General features: G+C 46.4%; 1 protein-coding gene across 1 annotated transcript in view; it reads right to left on the reverse strand.

Moving 5' to 3' along the window:
• cdh22 (cadherin 22) overlaps positions 1-23,729 on the reverse strand; it is a 767,168-nt gene that overhangs the window by 385,750 nt on the left and 357,689 nt on the right. Inside the window, exon 5 of the mRNA XM_078236055.1 lies at positions 16,486-16,673. Coding sequence (XP_078092181.1) covers positions 16,486-16,673 — 188 coding nt within the window. The remainder of the gene's footprint in view (positions 1-16,485; positions 16,674-23,729) is intronic.

Here is a 23,729-nt window from a genome sequence, read left to right on the forward strand (position 1 = left end):
CAGAGTGAGATGGTCAGCTTCACAGCGAGTCTGATCGTGATCACCAAAAGTAACATTACTCCCAATGTTGAAAAAGGCCCCAGCTACCTCTTGTCAAGAGCTAAGTGACATTGGAATGATTTGCTGAGAGGTTGGTCGCCCTGTTTACAGTATACCCTGACTGGTGCATTTTCTCGAGGATATTTACGCCCATTCCACTTCCATCATCTTCAGTTTAACCACAACACAGATAAAAGCTGCCTTTGAATGGAGCCTAGCCCTTAACTCTCCACAGATCGCAGTAACATTTCCGTATTCAAATGAAAAACAAAACACAGCCACAATATTTCCACTGTGGTCACTGTGGTTCAGTTAGTAGCATTCCCGTCTCACAATCACAATTATTTGTGGGTTCAAGCTCCAATCCATAAACATTGAGTGCATAATCCATGCTGCCATTCCAGTATTGACCAAGTGCTGCACCGTGGAAGGTTCTATCTTTCAGATGAGATGATTAACTTCTGAATTGAATGTAAAGGATCCCACAACATTATTTAATAAAAGCATACATGCGTTCCTCAGGTTGACCCCTCAACCAATATCACTGGAACAAATAGTCTGATCATCATCACTTTGCAGTATATGGGATCAAGCCGTGTGCAAATTGGCGATTAGGTTTTTCAGAGATTTAGCCTCAGTCAAATTCTGTTGGTGGCTGACCAATCAAAACCAGGCACGATTTCACCTTTTCGCCAGAAAAATCTAGCAGGCTTTGCAAGGAGGCCTGCCAATGTGTGGTGATCAGCATTGTGTGTTTGCCTGCAAGCTAAAACTGCTGATAAATAAAATTGTTAACTTTGGCTTGTAATACATCATTGAGATTTACAGGTGCTTATTCCAATCAGAAGTTACATAAAAAGATTGAGAACTGCAGAGGGTGCAAACCATAAAGAATACCATCGGAGGAAGAAGTGGGTGGTGTTTCAACGATGGTAGAAGGTGTGAATTTGAGAACCAGCTCCCGTCTCACTGAAAGGAACATGTCCCAACAAAGTATAAAATCTGGACCACGAGAATGATTGGTGCTAGCCCTTATGGTCAACAGAAAGTAGGATGAAGTGAAGACAGAGCGGCAGCTTGATCAATAGTCTGATTACATTCACTAACTGCTCCAGTCTCTACATGTCTTGAGACTGTCTTCTGTTCAAGTGAGGGCTCCATCCCCTGGGATAATTATCCACTCTCATCCCAATTGGTCCCTCAAACCAGTCAACCCTCTTCTGCTGTGTTGCCCTTAAAGGCACAATTATCACAATCATCACATCCCTCTCCCTTTAACTCCTTTACACAAGCTTCGATAATTAAATTACTCAGTCATGAACTCTAACTAAATATTATGCACATGATTTGGACAATTATAAATTGAGTATTTGAGGGGTTTTTCTGTTTATTGTAGAACAGTGTAATTCTGTAGTCTGAGATACTTCCACATGATCAACATTAACAGGAACTTGCAAATAATGGGTACCTCTTTGGGCACAGGTAGTTCATTAATACCTGCTTCCAAGGAGACATCAGTTATGTCAATAACACGTCAACCAGGTATTCTGGTGCTTACAGATAGCAACACTGACTGTCACTCTACTCCTCAAGTGATTCATCCCTCCATGTCTACTGGGTACAACAGGATTCCAGTCACAGAGACTACCAGGGATCTAACTTGATCCACGACCAAAGTTTCATATTATGACACCAAGTCATATTATGTACTCAATATGTATTTTTTGTTGATGTAATTGTGATGATCATTGTTGAGATCTTGAGGCTTCTGTGTCCAAACATAAACACTATTATTGGTAGGCTTTTACTGTGTACAGTTCCAAAATGGTCTTGCATTGGAGCTCTTCCATGCAGACTTGCTGCTTACTGAGTTCCATTCTAGACTGATGATAGAGTTCCTAAAGTGCAGAAGGAGGCCTTTCGGCCCATTGAGCCTGCACCGACAACAATCCCAGGCCCTATCCCCGTAACCTCATGTATTTACCCTGCTAATCCCCTTGACACTAAGGAGCAATTTAGCATAGCCAATCAATCTAATCTGCACATCCTTGGAGTGTGGGAGGAAACTGGAGCATCCAAAGGAAACCCACGCAGACACGGGGAGAACGTGCAAATCCCACATAGTCACCCAAGGCCAGAATTGAACCCGGGTCCCTGGTGCTGTGAGGCAGCAGTACTAACCACTGTGCCACTGTGCCGCCCAATGTTCTCTGACTATAAGAGTACATACTTCACTCTGTGGACAGTGCTCCAATCTCCAGTCCCATGATGACCCTTGCTCTGACCAGCACCTTACATTACAATGCATGCAGGCACATATCATCACAATACAACAAAGTTTTACGTCTTGAAAGTTCTTTCACAACCTTCGTCTGTCATATGTGAAGTAATGGTCATAGCATTCTATTTCTGGTACTTGGGTCATGTATAAAGTTTTTCCTCTTCCCAGCATTTTCAGTTCAGCACCTTTTTCATTGACCATTTTATCATATTGGTTCTTCACTACAATTAAACATAGAACATAGAAACCCTACAGTGCAGAAGGAGGCCATTCGGCCCATCGAGTCTGCACCGACCACAATCCCACCCAGGCCCTCCCCCCACATATTTTACCCGCTAATCCCTCTAACCTACGCATCCCACGACTCTAAGGGACAATTTTTAACCTGGCCAATCAGCCTAACCCGCACATCTTTTGGACTGTGGGAGGAAACCGGAGCACCCGGAGAAAACCCACGCAGACACGAGGAGAATGTGCAAACTCCACACAGACAGTGACCCGAGCCGGGAATCGAACCCGGGACCCTGGAGCTGTGAAGCAGCAGTGCTAACCACTGTGCTACCGTGCCGCCTTTTTACCACAGTAAAAAAAATTGTAAAAGCATTGGGCATGGATATACCTCACAGCTTCGTGCAATACAACTAAAATTACTTTAAAAAGGTTTTCATTGAGCGTTCTTGAGGTCATGAAACGTGCTATCTAAGTGTATTACTTTCGGCTTTATTTTATTGTAACAAGGCTTGCTTTTTCAAAGTTATCTTGAAGACAAGACTCAAGTATTTTTTTTTAAACCAAGTCACATTCGGCAGTCACTCTTACGTAGGTTGTGTGCTGAAATGGCATGATAGGGCAGGATAATCAATCACATCCTTGCCATCCTAGAACACGAACAGAAAATGATCAATGGCTTCGAAAAAGCTGACCATCCAAAAACAGCTCTAAATGTAGGCTCATGCAGCAAGAAGACAGAGAGTTACGCTGAAAGCACAGTGGGACATGACTGTCCAAAGTGGCATTTGCAGGTTCCCCTGCATTCCATCGTTTTTATTGCAGGTGACAGGACTTGCAATTTATAATTGCACAGTGCCTTTAACATCAAAAACTCAGACAGGTGCTTCCTAGAAAGGATTGGAATGGGATGTGAGTTCTGAACGGCAAGAGTATGAAAACCTTGTACTTGGACAATTAATTTGGTGCATTTTTTGATTTGTATTTACAATTGTAAAGGGGATAAAGGAAGAGGGTGACCCAAGATTTCCCGGATACAAAACTTTCGAAAATGGTGGGATAAGTTGATAAATCTGATTTTTTTAAAAGCATCTGGCAACCTAGTCTAATAAACAGAAGCTTGACTTACAAAGGCATGCCATAGTTGAAGTATTATATCCAGTTCTTCGCATTACGCTTTAGGAAGGGTGCCAAGGCTACGAGACTGTTCCCCGGAATGAGGTACTTCCATTTTGGTGGAGAGACGGGAGAAGCTGGGATTGTTCTCCTCAGAGCAGAGAAAGTTAAGGAGTGATTTACTTGAGGTGTTTGAAATGAAGAGTTTTGGAAGAGTAAATAACCAGTTTCCTCTGGCAGTAGAGTCAGTAATCAGAGAACATAGATTTAAAGTAAAATGTCAAAAGACCCAGAATGGAGATTAGGAGACTTTCTTTATGGCAGCCTGCACACTTGTTCTGCTTCCCATTGCACCCATCCACCCACAATTACAGGATGGTGGGTCACAGGATACGTGGTCATTCAATCCCCTCACCTGTGGCAAAGAAATACTTGGTCCTGAATATTTGGGGCCCTTGCCATCCGAAGAGTCAGTGGGAATACATTTGAATCTTAAGGGAAGGATGCACCCAGTCAGAAGGGGGCTTCTGATAGAAATGCTCACCCATCCCCTCCCTTCACTTTCCTGCCTAAAGAGTATATTTATGGCCTTGGTTGTTGGACAGCACCACCACTCATATTGGGAACTCACTGTGTGAGGATATATGTGTAATACAAGGTGTATTGGAATTTGAATCCATTAGGCTATTGAAGTATTGGGAAGGTATCGCAACAGATCTTGCGTGTGAATGTGTGTTTTTAACAGGTGACATCACAGGGGCACCATTTAGGTATTCATAGCATATTGCAACTTGGGTTTTTCAAATGATGCAATCTTGCTTTCTTCCATGCCCTGAGGAAACCCATTTTTTACAGTGCTGACTTTATGTGAACATGTTGTTAGCCAGGAAACCTGGCTAGATGGGATGTGGAGGAGGGCTTTCAGAAGAAAGCACCTCACTATGTGTTATTACACGGGTCAGAACAGGGAAACATGGTGGCACAGTGGTCAACACTGCTGCCTCACAGTGCCAAGGACCTGGGTTAGATTCCCGGCTTGGGTCACTGTCTGTGTGGAGTTTGCATGTTCTCCCCGTGTCTGCGTGGGTTTCTTCCGGGTGCTCAGGTTTCCTCCCATAGTCTGAAAGGCGTGCTGGTTAGGTGCATTGACCAAACAGGTGCCAGAATGTGGCGACCAGGGGAATTTCACAGTAACTTCATTGCAATGTTAATGTAAGCCTTTTGACTAATAAATAAACTTTTACTTTGGAGCTTTGGTCTCTTCTCTCCAGGACATGACATTGCACAAGATAGAAATGTACATTTAAGGTTCTTTGGAGATATTGCTTTAAAGTTCATTGATTTTGAAAGCTGCCTAAGTCTTTCAGTCGTCAAAGTGAACAACTATGAAGAGAAGGCAATCTAATCACGTGCATAATTTCATGGGAAGTATATTTGGCAGAATTGTTAGCATCTTACACACAATGAAGCCTGTACAAAATCCACTGTCCATCCACAATGTCTCACCAGTAAATATTGTTTCACATTCCACACAGAGGATGCTCTGAAATGTCTTCAATCAGCAGTTTCTTTTAAGTGCACAACTTGAGAAAGGGAAGAAACACTGAAGATTCCATTGATATTTTGAATTAAACTGCTTTGAATTGTTATCAGATCACCCATGACATTGCTCAAGCTAAGTCAGAGGAGACAGCATTGTGTAAACCACGTGTTGAGCCATATAATGTATTGCTACTTGGAATTGGATGCAACCTGGCCTGGCCGGGCCTGCCCCTTCAAAGTTATGAAGCCCACTGTTGCAAAGATCCTGTTCATTAGTGAGGTTTGTAAATTGCCAGGGGCTTGGAAATTTGTCAACTTCATGCCTAACCTAAATCCTAATCTCCAGGCTTCAAATGGTCTAAGCATGAAATCTCTACCTTTATTTGTTATTTTTAAGTTACAGTTTTGGTGCACGCCCCGCCACTGCTGCCAGCGAGAATGGAGAATTTGACATTCAGCAAAATCTCCATTCACAGCAGAGGGCTGGAAAGTCCCAGTCACGGGCGAGGTTGGACAATCCGAACCATGGTGTCTAAAATGCAATGAAGTTTTTTTGTATAATAGATAAGTATGGCATTTACTTCTGTATATTGGATTTGATTTGATTTATTATTGTCACATGTATTAACATACAGTGAAAACTATTGTTTCTTGCACACTATACAGACAAAGTATACCATTCTTAGAGAAGGAAATGAGAGAGCGCAGAATGTAGTATTACAGTCATAGCTAGGGTGTAGAGAAAGGTCAACTTAATGCAAGGTAAGTCCATTCAAAAGTTTGACAGCAGCAGGGAAGAAGCTGTTCTTGAGTCGGTTGGTACATGACCTCAGACTTTTGTATCTTTTTCGCAATGGAAGAAGGTGGAAAAGTGAATGTCTGGGGTGCGTGGGGTCCTTAATTATGCTGGCTGCTTTGCCAAAGCAGCGGGAAGTGTAGATAGAGTCAATGGATGGGAGGCTGGTTTGCGTGATGGATTGGGCTACATTCACAATCTTTTGAGTTCCTTGCGGCCTTGAGCAGAGCAGGAGCCATACCAAGCTGTGATACAACCAGAAAGAAGCTTTCTATGGTGCATCTGTAAAAGTTGGTGAGAGTCGTAGCTGACTTGCCAAATTTCCTTAGTCTTCTGAAAAGGTAGAGGTGTTGGTGGGCTTTCTTAACTATAGCTTCGGCATGGTGGGACCAGGACAGGTTGTTGGTGATCTGGCCCCCACAAAATTTGAAGCTCTCGACCATTTCTACTTCATCCCCGTTGATGTAGACAGGGGCATGTTCTCCTTTACGCTTCCTGAAGTTGATGACAATCTCCTTCGTTTTGTTGACATTGAGATTAGTGTTGCCGCATTAGTTCAGCAGATTCTCTATCTCATTCCTGTATTCTATCTCGTCATTGTTTGAGATCCGACCCACTACGGTCGTGTTGTCAGCAAAGTTGAAAATCGAATTGGAGGAGAATTTGGCCACACAGTCATAGGTGTATAAGAAGTATAGTAGGGGGCTGAGAACACAGTCTTGTGGGGCACCAGTGTTGAGGATGATCATGGAGGAGGTGTTGTTGCCTATCCTTACTAATTGTGGTCTGTGAGTTAGGAAGTTCAGGATGCAGTCGCAGAGGGAGGTGCCGAGGCCCAGGCCACGGAGTTTGGAGATGAGTTTCGTGGGAATAATAGTGTTGAAGGCTGATCAGGAGTCAATAAATAGGAGTCTGACATAGGTGTCCTTGTTATCTAGGTGTTCCAGGGTTGAGTGCAGGGCCAGAGAGATGGCGTCTGCTGTGGATCTGTTGTGGCGGTAGGCAAACTGTAGTGGAACCAGGTAGTGCGAGAGGCTGGAATTGATTCGTGCCATGACTAGTTTTTCGAAGCACTTCATAATGATGGATATATTTTGTACTTCAATAATATGTGGTGAAATAGGTTGCGATCACTATTTGATACACGTAATGGCACATCCTAGCCCTTAAGAGGTGGCATGATGGCACAGTTAGCACTGCTGCTCACAGTGCCAGAGATCTGGGTTTGATTCCAGCCTTGGATGACTATCTATGTGGAATTTGCACATCCTCTCTGTGTCTGCGTGGGTTTCCTCTGGATGCTCCGTTTTCCTCACATAGTCCTAAAATGTGCAGGTTAAGTGGATTTGCCATGCGAGATTGCCCATTTGTGTCCAAAAACTAGTGTAGGTTAGGGGGATTAACCATGGTAAATGGGTAGGGATACGGGGATAAGACAGGGGGTTGGACCTGAGTAAGGTGCTCTTTCAGAGAGTTGGTGCAACCTCGATGGGCTGAATGGCCTCCTTCTGCACTGAAAGGATTTTGTTCTAACTGGTATGATTTTAATACTGCTTAATATATCTGGGCCAATATTTACTGAACATTAGTAATTATTGTTCGTACGATTAAAATGGTGGACCTTGATGTTAACATTGAGGAATTGAATTAACTCTTACTCTTAGAAAATTCCCAGACCGGATTTCTGCAACACTCACTGGAGGTGACACCACAGCAGCAGGATCCATAAGACACAGGAGAAGAAGTAAGCCATTCAGCCCATTGAGTCTGCCCCATCATTTGCTGAACAAACAAAGAACAATACAGCACAGGAACAGGCCCTTCGGCCCTCCAAGCCCGCGCCGCTCCCCGGTCCAGGATTGAATCCTGAATCCAGGATCCCCGCCCAATTTTCCAGCCTATCTACATACCAATATCCTATCCACCGAGCTGTCCCTCACAGCTACGATGCTTTGTTCATCACAACCTATTAACTCACCCCCACCCCCCCATTCCAGACCATGTGATCTCCAGGGAGAGGCGAAAACCCAGAGTGAAAACCCCAGGGCCAATATGGGGAAAAAAAAATCTGGGAAATTCCTCTCCGACCCCCTGAGGTGATCGAAACGAGTCCAGGAGATCACACTGGCCCTGATCAGAAAATGCTTCCCAACCCTATTCATTTCCACTTCCACGAACACCATATGAATTCCCTGCCCCCGAGACAGGTTCCCAACTATCCGCAGTCTCGCTCTGTACTGGCACCAGCAAGATGATCATAGAATGAAGCCTTGAAACGAGAAACAAGGAACAATTAGCCCGCGCCGCTCCCTGGTCCAAACTAGACCACTCTTTTGTATCCCTCCATTCCCACTCCATTCATATAGCTGTCTAGATAAGTCTTAAACGTTCCCAGTGTGTCCGCCTCCACCACCTTGCCCGGCAACACATTCCAGGCCCCCACGACCCTCTGTGTGAAATATGTCCTTCTGATATCTGTGTTAAACCTCCCCCCCTTCACCTTGAACCTATGACCCCTCGTGAACGTCACCACCGACCCGGGGAAAAGCTTCCCACCGTTCACCCTATCTATGCCTTTCATAATTTTATACACCTCTATTAAATCTCCCCTCATCCTCTGTCTTTCCAAGGAGAACAACCCCAGTTTCCCCAATCTCTCCTCATAACCAAGCCCCTCCATACCAGGCAACATCCTGGTAAACCTCCTCTGTACTCTCTCCAAAGCCTCGACGTCCTTCTGGTAGTGTGGCGACCAGAACTGGACGCAGTATTCCAAATGCGGCCGAACCAACGTTCTATACATCTGCAACATCAGACCCCAACTCTTATACTCTATGCCCCGTCCTATAAAGGCAAGCATGCCATATGCCTTCTTCACCACCTTCTCCACCTGTGACGTCACCTTAAAGATCTGTGGACTTGCACACCCAGGTCCCTCTGCGTCTCTACACCCTTTATGGTTCTTCCATTTATCGTGTAGCTCCTCCCTACATTATTCCCACCAAAATGCATCACTTCGCATTTATCAGGATTGAACTCCATCTGCCACTTCCTTGCCCAAATTTCCAGCCTATCTATATCCTTCTGTAGCCTCTGACAATGTTCCTCACTATCTGCAAGTCCTGCCAGTTTTGTGTCGTCCGCAAACTTACTGATCACCCCAGTTACTCCTTCTTCCAGATCATTTATATAAATCACAAACAGCAGAGGTCCCAATACAGAGCCCTGCGGTACACCACTAGTCACAGGCCTCCAGCCGGAAAAAGACCCTTCCACTACCACCCTCTGTCTTCTATGACCAAGCCAGTTCTCCACCCATCTAGCCACCTCCCCTTTTATCCCATGGGATCCAAACCAGATCAAGACTGATCTGAAATCATGTCTGAAGTCCATTGGAAATTTATATGGTTCAATGTGATGTGAGATAATGTGGAATTATTGCAGGGGGTTCTCGGTTAACTTAGTTAAAACAAAACACAACATTACACTTTAAAAATGTATAAAGTATGCAGTGATAGCATGGCAATGCTTTGGCTTGTACAACTAAACTAAATCAGAAGGGATACTTTGTAACATGGACCAGATCTGGTGATGGAACTTTCTGGCTGTTCATGCTGGTGGAATCTTTGGTCCCGCTACAGATGTCATAGAACATAGAACATAGAACATAGAACATTACAGCGCAGAACAGGCCCTTCGGCCCACGATGTTGCACCGACCAGTTAAAAAAAAAACTGTGACCCTCCAACCTAAACCAATTTCTTTTCGTCCATGAACCTATCTACGGATCTCTTAAACGCCCCCAAACTAGGCGCATTTACTACTGATGCTGGCAGGGCATTCCAATCCCTCACCACCCTCTGGGTAAAGAACCTACCCCTGACATCGGTTCTATAACTACCCCCCCTCAATTTAAAGCCATGCCCCCTCGTGCTGGATTTCTCCATCAGAGGAAAAAGGCTATCACTATCCACCCTATCTAAACCTCTAATCATCTTATATGTTTCAATAAGATCCCCTCTTAGCCGCCGCCTTTCCAGCGAAAACAATCCCAAATCCCTCAGCCTCTCCTCATAGGATCTCCCCTCCATACCAGGCAACATCCTGGTAAACCTCCTCTGCACCCTCTCCAAAGCCTCCACATCCTTCCTGTAATGTGGGGACCAGAACTGCACACAGTACTCCAAGTGCGGCCGCACCAGAGTTGTGTACAGTTGCAACATAACGCTACGACTCCTAAATTCAATCCCCCTACCAATAAACGCCAAGACACCATATGCCTTCTTAACAACCTTATCTACTTGATTCCCAACTTTCAGGGATCTATGCACACATACACCTAGATCCCTCTGCTCCTCCACACTATTCAAAGTCCTCCCGTTAGCCCTATACTCAACACATCTGTTATTCCTACCAAAGTGAATTACCTCACACTTCTCCGCATTAAACTCCATCCGCCACCTCTCGGCCCAACTTTGCAACCTGTCTAAGTCTTCCTGCAAACTACGACACCCTTCCTCACTGTCTACCACACCACCGACTTTGGTGTCATCAGCAAATTTGCTAATCCACCCAACTATACCCTCATCCAGATCATTAATAAATATTACAAACAGCAGTGGCCCCAAAACAGATCCCTGAGGTACACCACTTGTAACCGCACTCCATGATGAATATTTACTATCAACCACCACCCTCTGTTTCCTATCCGCTAGCCAATTCCTGATCCAATTTCCTAGATCACCCCCAATCCCATACATCTGCATTTTCTGCAGAAGCCTACCATGGTGAACCATATCAAACGCCTTACTAAAATCCATATATACCACGTCCACTGCCTTGCCCCCATCCACCTCCTTGGTCACTTTCTCAAAAAACTCAATAAGGTTAGTAAGGCACGACCTACCTGCCACAAAACCATGCTGACTATCACCTATCAATTCATTACTCTCCAAATAACTATAAATCCTATCCCTTATAATTTTTTCCAACATCTTGCCGACAACAGAAGTGAGACTCACCGGTCTATAATTCCCGGGGAAGTCTCTGTTCCCCTTCTTAAACAATGGGACAACATTCGCTAACCTCCAATCTTCTGGTACTATACCAGAGGCCAACGACGACCTGAAGATCAGAGCCAGAGGCTCTGCAATCACTTCTCTTGCCTCCCAGAGAATCCTTGGATAAATCCCATCCGGACCAGGGGATTTATCTATTTTCAGACCCTCCAGAATATCCTGCACATCCTCCTTATCAACTGTAATACTGTCTATTCTACTCCCTTGCAGCCCAGTGTCCTCCTCAGCTATATTCATGTCCCCTTGCGTGAACACCGAAGAGAAATATTGGTTCAATGCTTCACCAATCTCCTCCGGTTCCACACATAACTTCCCTCTGCCATCTATAACTGGCCCTAAACTTGCCCTAACCAACCTTCTGTTCTTGACATACCTATAGAACGCCTTAGGATTCTCTTTAACCCTATCCGCCAAAGTCTTCTCATGTCCCCTTTTAGCCCTTCTAAGCTCGCTCTTCAACTCCCTCTTAGCCAATCTAAAGCTTTCTAGTGCACTACCCGAGTGCTCACGTCTCATCCGAACATAAGCCTCCTTTTTCTTTTTAACCAACAAAGAAACTTTTTTGGTGCACCACGGTTCCCTAGCCCTACCAATTCCTCCTTGCCTGACAGGGACATACCTATCACAGACTCGCAGTAGCTGCTCCTTGAAAAAACTCCACATGTCGGACGTTCCCAGTCCCTGTAATCTCCTAGTCCAACCTATGTTTCCTAATTCTCTCCTAATAGTCTCATAATTACCCTTCCCCCAGCTAAAACCATTGGCCCGAGGTTCATGCCTATCCCTTTCCATCACTAAGGTGAACGTAACCGAATTGTGGTCACTATCACCAAAATGCACACCAACTTCCAAGTCTAGCACCTGGTCTGGCTCATTTCCCAGCACCAGATCCAATATAGCCTCACCTCTAGTTGGCCTGTCTACATACTGAGTCAAAAAACCTTCCTGCACGCTTTGAACAAAAACTGACCCCTCTAACGAGCTAGAGCTATAACAATTCCAGTCAATATTAGTCAAGTTAAAATCCCCCATAACAATTGCCCTATTACTTTCACTCCTAAGCAGGATTGACTCCGCAATCCTTTCCTCAACCTCTCTAGAACTTTTAGGAGGTCTATAAAAGACTCCCAACAGGGTGACCTCTCCTCTCCTATTTCTAATCTCCGCCCATACTACCTCAACAGATAAGTCCTCATCAAACCTCCTCTCTGACACTGTGATACAATCTCTGACCAATAATGCTACCCCTCCCCCTCTTCTACTTCCTTCCCTACTTCGACTAAAACATTTGAACCCCGGGACCTGCAGCATCCATTCCTGCCCCTGCTCTATCCATGTCTCTGAAATAGCCACAACATCGAAGTCCCAGGTACTGATCCACGCTGCAAGTTCACCCACTTTATTGCGAATACTCCTGGCATTGAAGTATACACATTTCAAACCCTGCTCCACCCCACCTCTGCAATGCCGTGCATTGCAGTCCCCATCCATGCATCCCTCACTTTCAGCCCCACTACTCAGGATCCCTCCCCCCCCCCGAATCAGTTTAAACCTCCCTGCATGGCCTTAGCAAATTTACCCCCCAGGATATTGGTCCCCTTCTGATTAAGGTGTAGACCATCCTTCTCATAGAGGTCACACCTTCCCCAGTACGAGCCCCAATTGCTTAAGTACCTGAACCCCTCCCTCCTGCACCATCCCCTCAGCCATGAATTCAAACCTTCCCTCTCCCTATTCCTCTCTAAACTATCCCGTGGTACAGGCAAGAGTCCAGAGATAACCACTCTGTCAGTCTTGGCCTTTAGTTTCCACCCCAACTCCATAAATCCCTGCCTAATATCCCCTTCCCCTATCCTCCCTATGTCGTGTGTCCCCACATGTACAATAACTTGTGGTTTATCTCCCTCCCCCCTAAGAGTCCTGAATACCCTGTCAGACACATCCCGGACCCCAGCCCCTGGTAGGCAACACACCAACCCTGAGTCCCTACCTTTAGTTCCGACCCTCCTATCTGTCTCCTTAATTGTGGAGTCCCCAATCACAAGGCCCAGTCTTTTACAGCCCCTAACCACCTGAGCTTTCTCACTCGGCTCACCCCCAGAGATCTGCTCTCTATGCTCAGTTGATTCCTCCTCAACTGTAGCCTCCAGCACCGAAAACCTATTATGGAGGGGAACCGCCCCAGGGGATTGTCTTCCCGATTGCTTCTTACCCCTCCTCCTGGCATTGACCCAAGCCTCATTTCTAGGAGTTACTATTTCTCTATAACTCCTATCAACTTCCACCTCCGCCTCCCGAATTATGCGGAGTTCCTCTACCTCCCCCTCCAGCTCCTTTACACGCTCCTCCAGAAGCTGCAATCTAATGCACTTCTTACAACTAAAATCTCCTGAAACACTACTGGATTTCCTCACCACATACATCCCACAGGAGATGCAGCATACTGCCTGAACTGCCATCCCTGAAGCCATTACCAGCAAGAAAAAAAGAAAACAAAAAACTTCCCCACACTTCCCCAACTGTCACACTCTACTGCAGCCCGAGCAGCACTCCCTCACTGAGACACCAACTGTCACACTCTACTGCAGCCCGAGCAGCACTCCCTCACTGAGACACCAACTGTCACACTCTACTGCAGCCCGAGCAGCACTCCCTCACTGAGACACCAACTGTCACTCTCTACTGCAGCCCGAGCAACACTCCCTCACTGAGACACCAACTGTCACACTCTACTGCAGCCCGAGCAGCACTCCCTCACTGAGACACCAACTGTCACTCTCTACTGCAGCCCGAGCAGCACTCCCTCACTGAGACACCAACTGTCACTCTCATGGCTGCAAGGGGTGCGTTCAACGGGAAATCCCGTTGACAATGGTGAGACCAGAAGATCAGGCCACTGGCCAATGGTGGACCCGATCCCACCGCTGCGAAACATGTGACAGTTTGCGCAATAAATCTTCCCCCCCTTGGTTTATAAGTGGTCTGCTAATGGAAACAGGAGATTAACTAAAGAGCGAAACACTGTTTAAGAGATAAATGTTTATCATATAATTATAACGTCCTCTATTCGATGTCATCACTCCAATATTTTGTTTTGTAGAATATGTTACAGTTACTAAATTTCCTGCAAAAATTAAATAACTCGCACATCTTCTGTGGAAATGTAAATCAGAGTGGAGAATTTATTTTTGCATGGACAGGAGTGTCACACCCTGTAATGCAAAACATATTATTATTCAGAATGTTAAACCCCCCTCTTAAATAACCATAGAATCTTGTTTTGTGCTAATGAAAAGACAGCATCAGTTCCTTAAGTCTTTCTTCATTATCTGTATTTCCTCAAACCTAGAGGATCCATTATTCTAACCCCTCACCTCAACATATCTGCTGAAGCCCAAAACAGCACACAATATTTCAACTGTGGCCCTGGGAAGAGTTTTTTTATAGACTTATCATTAGGTTTCAAATTATATTCTATACTATTGCCACAAGACTAGGATTTATCATCTGGAGGTCCTCCTTTTAATATCTTGCAAAATAACTGTAGAATCCTGCAAATCATTCCACGCTTGCACATGACCCTCAATAGTTCCAACAACACACAAGCATCCAGGACAAAGTAATCCACTTGATTGGCACCCCACCCACAAACATTCCCTCCCTCCACCACAGACATACAGTGGCAACAGTGTGTACCATCTACAAGATGTGCTGCAGGAACTTGCCAAGGCTCCTTGGGCAGCACCTTCTAAATCCAGGACCGCTACCATTTAGAAAGGGAGGGGCGGGTGCGTCCAGGGGAATATGCAGGCACTGTGGAGCAAAATTAAATCCAGCCCATAATATGAAAAAGTTTTAGTTTCTTATTGATAAATAATCAACATTTTCAGTGAGGTCATGGAACTCCTCTGGTTTCACCATTGTGAGGAAAACCTTTTGTACCCAGAGGGTGGTGATGGTCTAGAAAGTGCTGCCTGGAAGGGTGCTAGAGGTGAGGTGCCTCACATTCTTTAAAAAGTACCTGGATGAACAGTTGGCATGACATAACATTAAAGGCTATGGGCTCAGTGCTGGTAAATAGGAATCGGTTTGAGGTCAGTGTTTCTCACGTGCCAGTGCAGACTTGATGGGGTGAAGGACCTCTTCCGCATTGTATGCTTCTATACTGACACAGCCTTTGGAACAATGCAGCAAATAGCTGCAGCCAGAATAGGGACAATGCGAAATGGTTGGTGAAAATCACCAAGATGCTTTAAAAAGAATGCTTGGTGAGAGCCAAGGGAAAAGAAAGATAGATTAAATGGAAGACCTGTGTGGAGTATGTATGCCAGCTCAAACTACTTGGCATAATAACCTGTTTTTGTGATGTATATCCTGAGGCCAAAATTTTGCACCTCCTTTACCCACCCCACGGAGATTCTGAGGCAGGATGGGGGAGGGGGTCCTTAAATCCCTCCAGGCTCCCAGCAGCCCCGGCCGAGCCACTATATGGCTATTTAAGGACTTTTTCAGGCCCAGCCTCAATTTAAGACTGCTGGTGCCTGGTGACTGAGGGTGGGAAACAAAAAACATTCTTGCCTTTGATTTCAGGTGGGAAAGGGGAGGGGTCCAACGGAAAGCCCCTTCATGCTGGGGTTGCCCTTCCCTCAGGCACAAGAAACCACCAATCCTCCTTCCCCCACCCTCAGCTTATCCTGACAGCAAGATTACCCATCTCGCGACCCCCCCCTCCCCATCCCCTGTTTTACCTTGTCCAAAATAAACCCACGAACACTACTATCTAGAAGGACAAAAGCAGTGGATACAAGGGAGCACCAACATCTGGAAGTTGCCCTCAAAGTCGCTCACCATCTTAACTTGGAAATATATCACTGTTCCTTCACTGTCACTGGGTCAAAATCCAGGAACCCCCTTCCTAACAGCACTGTGCATGTACCTAAACCATAAGAAGTCAGCTCACCAGCACCTTCTCAAGGGCAATTAAAGATTGACAATAAATTTTGGCTTAGCCAGCAATGAACCACATTCCTTGAATATATAAACAAAACCTAAGCAGTCTGGTGCTTGATTTGAATGTCATATATTAATGCTGCAAAATATTGGAACCAGCTCCTACCCACACTTAGAACAATTGTGCAAAGTTTTATTTAAAAATGGATATCATGTATTTATAATGTAAGCTCAGTTATTATTTCTAATTATCTAACTTTTGTTATTATTGTGATCAGAGAAGGTCTTGCCAGCTTTCTTCATGTGTTGAACTGACTGTTAGCTGGGTAATTTTCAACCTGATCAGTTAACAGGCACTTTGTGACTTACTCTCTGGGTAAAGGAAATGCAAAGTAAAATGGGAGCAGCTCTCAGGTTAGCAAGGAGCTCTATTGCTCAGGTTAGGTAGCTCTCACCTTTCTCAGGATGATGATGCCTTCTTGTGCCTCTGTGTCTGTGATGACGCTGAACCTATCAGAACCGTCTTCTTCTTTCAGAGTGTAGGTCATCTCGGAGTTTTGGCCCAGGTCGACATCTTCAGCCTTCACCTTTCCGACTGTTGTCCCAATGGCTGCTGACTCGGGCATACTCAGCTGGTACAGCTCTGGAAAAGAGAATACATCACAATTCGCCTGTGATCCTGCACTTTCACCCTCATGCTTTCATGCATTTTCATGTTTTTCAGTTTCCCATCCATTGACTCTGTCTACACTTCCTGCTGCCTTGGCAAAGCAGCCAGCATAATCAGGGACCCCACGCATCATGGACATACTCTCTTCCACCTTCTTCCATCATGAAAGAGATGCAAAAATCTGAGATCACGTACCAACCGACTCAAAAACAGTTTCTTCCCTGCTGCTATCAGACCTTTGAATGGACCTACCTCGCATTAAGTTGATCTTTCTCTGCACCCTAGTTATGACTGTAACACTACATTCTACACTCTCTCCTTTCCTTCTCTATGAATGGTATGCTTTGTCTGCATAGAGCGCAAGAAAGAATACTTTTCCCTGTATACTAATACATGTGACAATGATAATTAAAATCAAATTTAAAAAAAATCAAAAACCTGTTCCTGTTTTCTGGCACTTTCTGCAGATTTCCAGCATCCACGTTATTGTGCTTTAAACAACAACTTGATTCAACAATCCGTCAAACAGAGGCTTCCCTCAATGGTAGACCAATGTGTTATTGAGTGACAATATTCAGCTTCAACAGTGAAACTAAATCCAGATTCCATCCGGAAACAAATAGGAAGCAGGTCATTTTGATAACCCCTAAATGATACCACCAATCATCATGAAATGTATATTTATTTATGGACTTCATACCAACTGCTCCCGACAGTGTGTGGCACTGAACCGTATAAACCAAGGAATTTGCAGGCTAATCCCAACCTGTGGGAGGAATTTTGCCATGATTTTTCAGTGTTGGTTCCGGTGAGAAAACTGGAGAGAATCCGGGCAGTGCCAGTGGCAGGAAATCTCACAGAATATTGAGCCTCACATGTTTTAATCCATGTGATGGACAACACACTCCTGGTGGCTTGCTGCTGATTCGCTTGCTCCAGGGCAATGTAATCTATGCAATCAATGGGGCATTGCTTTTAAAAACCTCCCCAACACCTGGCCCAAATTCAGTCAAGGGGATGGATGCCAGGAAGCCTGTGCCAAGATTCTCCAAGGGAGCCCTGACCAACCCCTGGGTGGTGTGCAGCAAAGGCATTCCCACAGATGTCCATCCACCCAGGTCGTTGCCTCCCCGTCCCCCCACACCTCCACAGTGATGGTGGGCAGTGCCAAGGTGCTTCCTGGGCATGGGCACATTGCTCCTTGGGCAGTGTCAGATGGCACAGGCTGGCACTGCCAGGGTGCACATGCCCAGGTGGCACCACCCCAACTGTTGCCCGACCCCCTGAGGGGGGGGGGGGCACGATTGCCCCCCCCCCTCACTCCAGCGGGGTTGTTCCACTCGTACGAGATGCGCTCGTGGTAGGAATGCATGTGTGAATCCTGCGCATGCCCGGCCGTGAGATTCTCTCACCATGCTGGGCTAGAAAATTAACGCGGCAGGGTGGTAGAATCTCCCCCAAAGAATTGGTGCAATGCTCACTTGAATAATCTTTCTGCCATCCGTTATCCCCTGTGATACATAAATGCCATCTCCCTTCCCTTGCAGGGCAATCAGTAGATTATCTTGGATCATCCTTGCACCCTCTGGACACCTCAGACCTGAGTGTCTCCAAGATCATCTTGGAGATGAGCCTAGAAGAGGCATCAATCGCATCTAGTAGGTAGGATTCCATGTCCCTCACTGTTGAGCATCTCACAATTGAAGATCCACAACAGGCGGAGGCAAGGATGTCCCAGGGAACCAGCACCAGGAGGGATGGCGGAGCCCAGGAGTCTGCTGAGCCCCTGGCTGATGTCATGCCCCTGTGTCCAGTCATCTCAGAGCTGCTGCAACTGCAAAGGCAGAGACACAAGCATCAGAAAGGGATGACAGTGTCCCTCCTCAGACTGCAAGGCTGGCTGGAGGAGTCCTATCGCCTTCTGTCTGAGGAGATGATGCCGTCAGTCGACCAAAGCGAGGCCGACATTGACAGGATGGCGTTTGCACTGGAGACCTTGGTGCAGGACATCTGCTCCATGGTTTAGCTCATGCCTTTCATGGCTGAGGGCATGAACTCCATAGAAACCCTACAGTACAGAAAGAGGCCATTTGGCCCATCGAGTCTGCACCGACCACAATCCCACCCAGACCCTACCCCCATATCCCTATATATTTACCTACTAATCCCTCTAACCTACACATCTCAGGACACTAAGGGCAATTTTTAGCATGACCAATCAACCTAACCTGCACATCTTTGGACTGTGGGAAGAAACCGGAGCACCAGGAGGAAACCCACGCAGATACGAGGAGACAGTGACCCAAGCCGGGAATCGAACCCAGGTCCCTGGAGCTGTGAAGCAGCAGTGCTAACCACTGTGCTACCGTGCTGCCCATGGTGCAGGGCTTCGACTGAGTGCTTCAGGCACCAGCGGGAATCCAACGAATGTCAGTGCCAAAGGTTGGCAGGGCTACTGCTTCCCAATCCATCAATCCCATGAGGGAGCACAGGGACCCCAGGGCACCCAAAGGAGAGAGTATCAACAGGGGCACAGCTCGGAGCCTTCCACCCAGAAGGCTTGGGATGTCCAGCCCTTCTGACACCACCTGCCCTCCCCTCTCTCCCTCCCTCCCTGTGAGTGATGCACCTCCAGCCTTCCCGTGCTGCCTTAAAACTGGCCAGGACCCTCAATGTCCCAGCTCCTCAGGAGATGCATGCCAAGGTCACCTGAGGCAAAAGGGTATGGCAGTCAGCAGACCATCTCTACCTCAGCTGTGGATCTGGGGAAGCACCTAGACATAGTGGGAGGGTGAGGATGGGTAAGAAAGGATAGGCACATGAACTGAGACACTCAAAGAGATGTCACCATTGTAATATCGCCCTTGTATTAAATATCATTTTGTTCACCCATACAGGTCCTCCATGCTGTCATGTCATGGCGCCATGTTCCATAAACTCTGACACAGATTCATCCCTGTGGCAGGTGAGAATAGCCTTGCTATATCTCTCCCATCTCCCGTACTGATGACACAGTAAGGATTGGAGCTGGGCCCACTTCCCAACCCTCCCATCCCTTAAAGGTGATACTGCCCACTACCCCTCTCCACTCTTCAACATTAACCATCAGGCCTCTTATGTCTGCAACTCTACTCCAGTGGTGAGGGCGCCAGGAACTGGCAAAGTGCATGGTGGGACAGCTCTTCACTCCCGAGTTCCTAAACCGAGACGCTGTGAGGGTGTCCCTCACTCTTCAGCCCATGCGAGGCCTGGTCATTGCCAAAGGTTCTTTCTCCTGCTCCCCTCCTCCTCTGTGTGCCCTTCTTGTCATCTTAGGATTCGTGGCACTCCCTATCTCCTCCTGGTCCAGCTGGTGCCCCTCTGCGGTGCCAGGTTGTGGAGAACTCAGTACAGCACAATGATGCAAGACACTCCGTAATGGAGCTGTAATGGAGGCCTCCCCCCCCAACCGCCAATCAGTCTGGGCACCAGAACCACAACTTGAGCCATCCAATTGCCTGCTCGACCAACGCACACGTTGACACATGAGCCCTATTACAATGAGTTTCAGCAGGTATTTGTGGTGTCATCAGCCACCTCCTGAGGGGGCAATGCTTGTCCCTGGGGAGCCACCCCTCCAGTCATTGCTCTCCCTCAAAGATGGCTGGGATCTCGAGTGCTGCAAACTGTAACTGTCATGGACACTCCTCAGTCCCCTGGGACAGACGGCGCCTTCCCTGGCACTGCAGCTCTGACATTTGGAGATAGGATGTTCAATATCAGAAGACCTTTTGCCTACAGTGTCTCCTACAAAGCTTCACCATCTGTGGTTCTACTCTCAGAAGAGCAACAGGCCCAGCCACCCCCTCCTCTGTAGGGTGCTGGTCCTGGCTGTGTACAGCAACATGTCGATGGCAATCAAAAGAATATCCAACTCGACTGGCTCCATGATTCTCCAGAATCATAAAAGTAAAAGAAGACAGCATCAAAAAGAGCGATGAGGATTCCTTAGTGCCTTGACCCTCAGCCCTCTATGCTTCTGGGACATCTACCCATGCGCTACATGCTAAGTGAGAGCCTTTCCACTAAGCCTCACCTTTAACACAATAACCATTTCCCCTCAGTTATCTCTCGAAAGTCCACCTTGATGAAGTGCATCGACTCTAGAGAGTGGTAGCTAACACCTGACTAGCAAACCTCCCACGCCCCCCCCATCACTCCCCTCCACAACCTCCCCCCCAGCCCCCCAACCCCCTTGCTCCAACCCAAGCATTAGGTGAAATGGCAGTTGAATGCATGCAATGGACCAACGTTTTTAACCACATGGGGACCTCAGCAATGCCCCAATCATGGCCTTGAATGGGGTGAATAATGAGAGACTTGTATTATAGTCCACATTAGTGTGATTTCTTTAACATAGATGTTACTATAAGCATTGGAGTTCAATACTTGGGGACAATTCTTTCCAACTCTTTTGCATATACATAATTAAACAGGTCAATGCTTTCCAAAGGATTAAGAACTCGGCTCCAATCAGTGGCACATTCATGTATTGCTATGCTGATTTAACTGGCATAATTGATTCGTGAAGGAAGGATTGGGGAGTTGATCAGGCAACCAGCTTCCTCTTGTGGCAGGCAAGGCATACCTAATTCATACAAAGGTTGCAAATAGCATGCCAATCTTATACTTAAAGGACACCCTCAATCCCCTAGCTCACAAAGGCTGCAGATGGATTGAACATCTATGCTGTTATTCCTTTTTGTCCTCAGTGTGGAGTTAAATTCTCACAGAAGCCGTCCTCCCCCTCATGAGGCAGGGAAGCATCCCTTTTCTGAATCCCCCACTCTGCCCTTGCAGCCTGACCATTCATGGAACTGCACCCAAAAGCCTCACAGTCGCGCCTCTGCATTCACCTTCTCCCACCCACTTTCCAGCTCCTACTATGGAAGGGCATTCCCTTAGTGGCAATGTCATCACAAGTCTAGTAAGGAGGACATGGGGAGTGCTGCCTGCATACCAGCTGTCAGACCCCTTTAAACCAAGAGGCGCCCTGACATGAAGGGGAGGGTAAGGCCTGAGAGCAACTTCTCCCCGTGAGATGGCAAGACTGAACCCCCACCCAGCCCCAGGTGCACTTATCTAGCCCCCTGCATTCTTCCTGTTGCCCCCTCTGCAACTGGCACCAAGAAATCAAGGATGATCTGAGCACCCACCTCCGATATCCCCTTCGGAGGTGAGGTTGCCAGTTTCATGTTTATATAAACCTGTTGTAAATGAAATGTCATGCTGGCGTCTACTGAATATTCAGTGAGGGGGGAAGTCCCAGAGTGAGCTGTTGCCAATGACATGGTGATGTATTAAAATGAAATTCCCGGACTTCCACGGCGTATTTTACGTTACTCCGCCGGCGAGGGTGGTTGAAAATCAGAAATCACAATCTCGTCGGCAAGATTTATGTTTCCCAATTCTCACCAGATTTTGAATCCATGTTGGCGACTCGCTCACGACTCGCACAGGCTCTGTAAATTTATTGATCTCACCCAGGATGGCTATAGGGTGAGAATTTATGGCCGTTCCCAGTGGCGAGATCTTCCAGTCCCACGGACAGCAACAAAAAGAAACTCTGTTGAAAGCGGTGGGAATGCAGGATCCCGCTGCTGGCCAATGGCAGGCCGCCTCCACCATCACAAAACATGCCACGGTGGGGAGAGGAGGTGGGGGCAAGGCAGAAAATCCTGCCCAACGCTACAGTTGTTTCATTGTCCCCAGTGAAATTAAATTGTCCTGATTCCCTGCTTCTTATCTGCGATAGAAGAAGTCTATTTATAGAGATGAGGTGATAATGGCATCTGGCTCAGCTACATTGCTGCCCAATGTCTTGGGGCATGCAGGAGGAACGGCCAATTGGATAAGGTTCTGGACAGTTGCCAGTAACAATGGCACCATATGCTAGCACCAATTGGAGCCTTCGGACAGAAGGCTACAAAATGATCTTTAGGCAGGGTTTCAACTGATGGTATTCTAACCCAGCTTCTGGCAATTGTAGCATCCTGGCTATTGGGAATTTATAATTTTTCACCGTTATAAAATCAATATTAATTTGCAAATGGTGAACAAAAAATGGTCAGCCAAGTGTGTGTATGGAAGTGGGGTACACAGTGTGTACAAGAGCTCATAGTGTGTGTCTATCAGTGGGGTTCACAGTGTGTGTATAGGAGTGAGTTTTACTGTATGTTTCTGGGAGTGAGGTACGCAGTGTTGTCTAGAAGTCAATTTAACAGTGTGTCTAGGAGTGTGGTACATGGCATGTTTCTGAGAGTGGGGATCACAGTGTGTGTATAGGAATAGGGTGCATAGTGAGTATATAGGAGTGGGGTTCAGAGTGTGTAAAGGAGTGGGTTTCAAAGTGTGTCGATAGGAATGGGGTTCACAGTGTGTGTCTAGGAGTGAGGTTCACAGTGTGGATAGGAGTGGGATTCACGTTAAACCATCATAATTCTGTGACTCAAGGATCTCAAGGCCTTGAGGGTCCAGAGATTTACCAGGCTCATACTGGGGATGAGCAGAGAGAGTGGAAAAAAAGTCGGGTTATTTTCCTTAAAGCAGAGAAGGTTATGGAAATATGCAATAGAGGGAAGTGGTTTTGATAGAGTACAACAATAATTTCAGGAACTATTATTGAAATAGCATCTTCAAACAAAGCAAAATGCCCCAAGCTCATTACAGGAACATTATCAAACAACATTTGACACTGAGCTACATAAGGAGGTGTTAGGGAATGTAATCAAAAGCTGAGCCAAAGAGGAAGGTGTTGAGAATCATCATAACAGTAAAGAGCAGAGACATTTATGTGAGTTACAGAGCTTAACACTTTGGCAGCTGAACTGAATGGGCTTCATTCTTTCCACTGCTCAGTTGAAGGAAATTTCCGACATTAGATATTGGTTGGGCAGCAATGTGATAGTGTAGCAACAGTGTTGGGACCGGGACAGGTGGTGGCGAGGTAGAGCTGTGCATGTTGTGACATTTTGTTTTTGGCTGCTGTCA

This window comes from Mustelus asterias, chromosome 20, assembly GCF_964213995.1.
Source record: "Mustelus asterias chromosome 20, sMusAst1.hap1.1, whole genome shotgun sequence".
Lineage (NCBI taxonomy): Eukaryota > Metazoa > Chordata > Chondrichthyes > Carcharhiniformes > Triakidae > Mustelus > Mustelus asterias.